Source organism: Solanum verrucosum, unplaced genomic scaffold (genome assembly GCF_900185275.1).
Source record: "Solanum verrucosum unplaced genomic scaffold, falcon-dt-bn FXZP01000251.1, whole genome shotgun sequence".
Classification (NCBI taxonomy): domain Eukaryota; kingdom Viridiplantae; phylum Streptophyta; class Magnoliopsida; order Solanales; family Solanaceae; genus Solanum; species Solanum verrucosum.
In genome coordinates this window covers 606,702-612,665 of record NW_026020453.1, presented here as the reverse complement: position 1 = coordinate 612,665, position 5,964 = coordinate 606,702, and the positions used below count along the sequence as shown (strand labels likewise).

The 5,964-nt window shown below is 35.5% G+C and overlaps 1 protein-coding gene across 1 annotated transcript; it reads right to left on the bottom strand.

The window, feature by feature from the left end:
* Positions 1-5,650, bottom strand: LOC125808648 (uncharacterized). The gene is made up of 2 exons (XM_049488319.1): positions 5,306-5,650; positions 1-320 (listed from the first exon to the last, which is right to left on the bottom strand). The coding sequence occupies exon 1, from the start codon at positions 5,497-5,499 to the stop codon at positions 5,326-5,328; it is 174 nt and encodes a 57-aa protein (XP_049344276.1). The 5' UTR covers positions 5,500-5,650; the 3' UTR covers positions 1-320; positions 5,306-5,325.
* Between the last annotated feature and the right edge of the window lie 314 nt (positions 5,651-5,964).

Below are 5,964 nucleotides of genomic sequence, written 5' to 3'. Positions count from 1 at the left end.
TATATATCATGACGTTAATAAACTGTGTTTAAAGGCTGGGAAATGTTAAGAGAACGTATTCACGCTAAAAACTATTTATGCACACACTATGGAGGATTATGTAGATAATATGTTGCTAAAAGTAACGAGAGATAAAGAGCAACAGTCGAATCTGTGGGGCTAAGGTTACGAGGGAGCACAACCTGAGGTTAAATCCAAGAAACCGTAGGTTCTGGGGGGCAACAGGTAAGTTTTTGGAAAATTTATTTCCGAACTCCGAACGAAGAATAAAGACCAAGCTTCGTAAAATTAGTTGGAGCTATCTCGGAAATGCAACTGCTCTGCACCACCAAAGAAGTTCAACGTTAACATAGGGGATAATGGCAATCGTCGATAGAACACTACTTTAAAAGGTCAAGTATTACCAGTGGATAAAGGAATGCGTTGAGTCTCATAACTTTCTGAAACAATCAATACTACTTCACACGAAACTCTCCTACTTATGGTACTAGATTTTGACAAATTGAACTGAACATGCTAAAACCCATTTGATATTGATAAATACTATAAACATGTGTACAATTTTAAGACGAGAGCTCCCATCAACTGTTGTGGAGATTAATCTATGGTAATCTTACACTTACATCTGACAATTCAATATGAAAGAGTGAATGACATGCGCATTGATCAGTTAGACTACCATATGGCTTCAAATGCATTAACATTTGACCCAGTGATCTCTTGAAATGAAACAAACAAATAATTTTGGTGAAGTACCAAACGCATGAAATAAAATGATTTTAAGATGTTGGTTTGCAAAAACCAATACATAATTGTCCCACTCCCGCAGAGCTATATAACCACCACCGTAGTTAAAGCAACAAACTACAAGGCCATTTTAAATCTTGCACTTTACTCACATATACTAAGAGCAAAATGTACAAGCTTCACAAGTGGCTTGGCCCCTTCGCCTTTAGGAGTTGCAGCAAAAGAAAGAACACCAACTCAGCAGGAAGTAGACAACGCACCAGATATAGCCGCAATTCCTTATACTAGAGTAAGAAAGCATGTAGAACAGTAGAAATGCACTTCTATCATTGATTCTCCCCAATAACTAGACTATAGAATTTAGAATCAATACTTCTAAGTATGTCATTGCCTAAAGAATTTAGATTTCTCCTTTCACAAGTATGCCAAAAAGACCGGATTTCTTACGGCTTGCTATCCTGCAGTAAGTAGAATACTACAAGAATAGTAGTGATGAGCACACAAAGAAGAGCTTAACGTGTGAAAAATCATTAAAACAAAAATGAGGACAACTAATCATTATTTCTTGGGAAGAAAATTTGTGATGACTACATTCTGGGGGAACTTTTTCTAGAACAGATATTCCAAGGAAACGTTTCACAAAGTCATATTCCAGTCTCAACAATTAATGGTGGCAAATTGCTGATTGGAAATAGATAAACATTGCATGGACATACTGTTTCTAATTGGATAAAAAGAAATATATAAGCTTATATTTACAGTACTATCCTCTGCTAGGTTTCATTGAGCTCTGCCAGTGGCTGAAAACACGATATAAGAAAGCACTTTCATCTCATGACACTCTGAAGTCAGAACCTTAAAAGAGAGTGGAACAACAGAAATATCAGCAAAACAAACTAGCTATTGCTGCATAGTGTGCACATGTTAGAGGTTCCTACTGCAATACTCACAACCCTTAATTACATCAATGACAGAGATAAAAACATCAACTTTGCAAGAGTTCATTATTTCGCATCTTGTCAATTCTTGTATTTATAGTCCCATCAAACAAACATCAGTAGAAATCAAATGTGATTAGCCAATTATACTGTCATAACCTTTGCAAAAGAGTTGTGTTGCATTTTTTCCATCAATAAAGACTGCCTAAGGTAGTGAACAAATAATCATATGCCGAGAATGCAACTGATTTGCCAAAGAGATGATCCTAAGATTCTATTCAACACTCAACAAAAATTATATTTACACGAGTAGCATGGGGAGAATACCATCAAAGATTCACTGCTGCAAATCAAATGTGGGTAATAAAGGTTTATGTGATTCATAAGTAAGCATCAAAGTATTTGTGTCATTGTGTGAGACCCAAATGAAAGAGCACTGTGTACGTCCAGTGCCAGGTGTAGGTTGGAAAATGATTTTGCATTTTAAATTTCTACTACAACAAGATGACTTATTTATTTGTTTCACGTGGTTGTTGAGGATTGATATAGCCAACCCCAACTAGTCTGGGATTGAAGCACAGTGGTTGCTATTGTCTTCTTTGACATCCTTATCTTCTCCTAGATGAATGTAAAACTCGCCTGTTGTTTACAGTACAAATAGTTCTTAGAAATTTTTTGGGAAAATACATAATTACCCTCTCCCGCAACTTTTTCCCTTTTGCTTACTACACACCTAAAATTTGCGAGCATCTTACAAATCTATAGACTTGTCTAAGGTGGAACTATTATCCCCTTATTTGCTAATGTGGTGCAAAGAGTGTATTAACTCAACTTGAGTCACATGATGGAAAAAAAAAAGATACAATAGTGAAGCAACCATGCTGAACATAATGGAGAAGAGAACAGTAGCAACAACACATAATAAGATAACCGAAGCAAAGGAAACAATAAGTAATAATAAATTCGAAGAACAATATAGTATCAATGTTATCAAAGGCATGCTTAAGCCCTGAAGCAAGACTCAAAACGGGTTGAGCGCTTCGCCTCACTTAATGTGCGCTTCAATATTGTCATCAAGATTCTAGGCATACTTTTCCTTGCTAATGAGATACTTCTGAAGAGGCAACACTAAATATTTGATATTTCACTTTATCATAAAAAAAATTCAATTAATTTGTTCATATATTTGTCATTATGCTTATAATATTAGTCTTGGACTAAACATATAGATTTATAAATTTTTTCTCCCTTTGCGCCTTTTTTCATTGAAGCCCATACTTTACTTACACTTTGCGCTTAAATCCCCAACGCACCTTAGAGCTTTTTTGCATTTGTTGTTTGTGATAACACTGGATAGTCTGTGAGTTATCATAACAATACTGATAAGGGAAGCTAGACAACGTTCGACTACCTACTAATCTTCTATCCTAATCTTCGACCTCCAAATCCTCCTATATAGGGTTGGGAAAACACCATATTCCATTAAATTAGCTTCTCCTCCTCATCATCATTTTTCATAAACTTCTTCACACCATTGAACAAGAATCCGAGACCTCTTACCATGTAATATCTCATTCATCTTAACCCATTCCCCATGGATACTTATTCATATTCCCTTTCCATTACCAAGGACTATGAGCTTTGCCAGCAAACACAGGGTGCCAATATTGGAGTTCCACTGGTTCTTTGCATGCCTAAAGATGGTTGTTTCTTTATGCATATTCATACTATAATTGTTGCTGGAAACAATTTGTGGGCAATTGGCATGTCTTGAGACAAGTTTGTGGTTGGACTTTGGAGAAGAAGATGAAATCTTAAGTGGGCAGGGTTGAAATCAGAGAGAATGATAAGGAGAAGATGGTAGGTTAAACAACTGAAAAAGAAAGAAGAAATAAAGTTTGGTAAAAGAAAACTGACATGAAAACAGATGGCAGTGCGTGAGTTACACTGGCCAGCTTAAATTTGATTGTTGCTCCCTCAGGGTGGTAATAATTTCACATCAGACAAGTCTAGAGGTCATACCCATTTTTTTCACAAAACCAAAAAACAAACAATCATGGTTCTCCACCATAAACCTAAAAACAATTTGCAAAAACTTTTAAATGTTATCATTTTGACCCAAATGATCCAATCCTCTTCTTTTAAAAAAAAAACAAAAAATTATCTATCCATTTATTATGTAAAAGAATTCTCATAAGCTACCAATCTAGACTTTTATAATACTAATAAATTACATAATAACCCCAGTTATTTTTATTTCTTTCTTGTTATGCATTTTCCCAAAATGTACAACAATTATTTCTCTTGAACTAATCATTTCCTTTCTTTTTGATGGCAAAGAAAAGGTTTGGGGCCAATATAATCCTTAGGACCAGCCGCAGCCCAAATGGCCTTGCCCCTCTACCTTTCTCCACTTAAATGCAAGCTTAGTTTACATGGCGCAAGGCTCGAGCCTATGACCAAAGTCACAAATCCCACTCAACCTTTGCCACTTGAACTAATCCTTTATTTTATATTTATATGATTCGCCAGGAAAATACATGTTTTTTTTTGGATGCAATGTTTACATCATAATGGAGTTGTAATGAATGACATGGGTCTAGGTGATACTTGTGCCAAATCATGGCTTGCAATTTATTTTCTGTTTTCAGAAACATCCATAACAGTCAACTGTTTCAGAAGATAGTTTTTGTTTTTCACACTATAATCCTACAAAAACTTTTCCAAATGATCTTTCAAAATGGCACATTGAAGATGGACTGTTTTTACCACCCAGAAACAGCACTCTCTTCTGAGCATTGAGGGTTCACAAAGGACACATATCTGATGGTCAAATAATTGGGCAAAAAACATCACCAAATAGGTAATAGCTGTTGAGCAGTGTCAGTAATGAGGAATTGCATTCCAAAAGTGATCATGCTTATTATGTTCCGAAAAAATCAAGTGAAGCTAGATGGCTGAGTCCCAATTAGGAAATGAGCTGGTATCCGCAGCCAAACAATATTCCAAAATTTCTCTTGTCAGACTATCAAATTTATTCTTCTGCTGTAAATTTCATGTGAAAGGTGACAAGGAAGATAAATCTTAACCAATAAACGATTACAATATGGAAACGGCCAAGCAGAAAAATATGCAACTATTCAGATACTTCCTAGGTTTCCCAGGTTAACAAAATTTGATTGCTAGTAAACAATCCACCAGGATGAATGCATAGCAACACAAATTCCTCAAGAAATATATTGTACAGATATTCTGATTTAACACAAAAATTATTGTTTATACATTGTATTATGGTTGATCTCTGTCTCTACTCAAAAATTGCCGGCGAAGACTGGTCTACTGTTCGAATTCTCTGCCTCAAACAGTAAAGGGAAATTGGTCTTAACCCTGCTAAACCTTGACGCCAAACTAGACAGTCGAGCACCAACCACAGCAACTAAACGTAATTACACAAATTAAGCGATATTAAATAAAAAGGCGAACAAAAATCATCATTATCAGCTCAAATTTACTCGAAGATTTCACTCTAGCATGGTGTACAGATCACAAAATTAATGATTATTTGAGTTACTGTTGGAATTATTCGAATTTACATTTGAAAGGAAGAAGAATTTGTTAACCTGAAAAAAGGAGAGTGAATCTAAAGACGATCGCCAGGCTTAGGGGGCTTGCGGTATTTCTCTTCTACATCTTTGGCTTTGAATAGTGCATTCTGTATAAGCTTGTTAATGTTGGGGACGTTGTAGTTCTGAGCTATGTATATACCGCAAACAGTTCCTGCCATCAATGAGAAACTGCTCTTTATAATCCCCATCACCTTCTTCCCTTCTTCCGATCCCGCAACTACTCAAACTTGAATTTGCAGGTCAACTGACGAACTTGCTGCCAAATCGCCGACTCTGGGAGTTGCCTTGGACTTGCTATTTTTTTAATTTGAAGGGGTCATTGCATAAATATCTCTATTTTGGTGGTTGTTTTAATTTTTTCCCCTCAAAAATGCTGATTTTTAATTTTTATCCTCAAAACTTTAGTATAAAAAAAAAAATTCAAAAATGTCTGTGAGAGTGAAAAAAGAAAATTCACAAAGCATTAGAAGTATATATAAGCTTAATAACACAAGTTATATCTCATAGCATAAGGTTATTGGCAAAAATTATGCCCATTATAGGAGAAAGGCGGAACGGTCTGATATACTCTTGTACTTGTATGAATTTGTATTCTGAATCATTCTACTTGATCATTTGTCAATTGAACTCTTAAACTCAGTGAAACTAAGCAT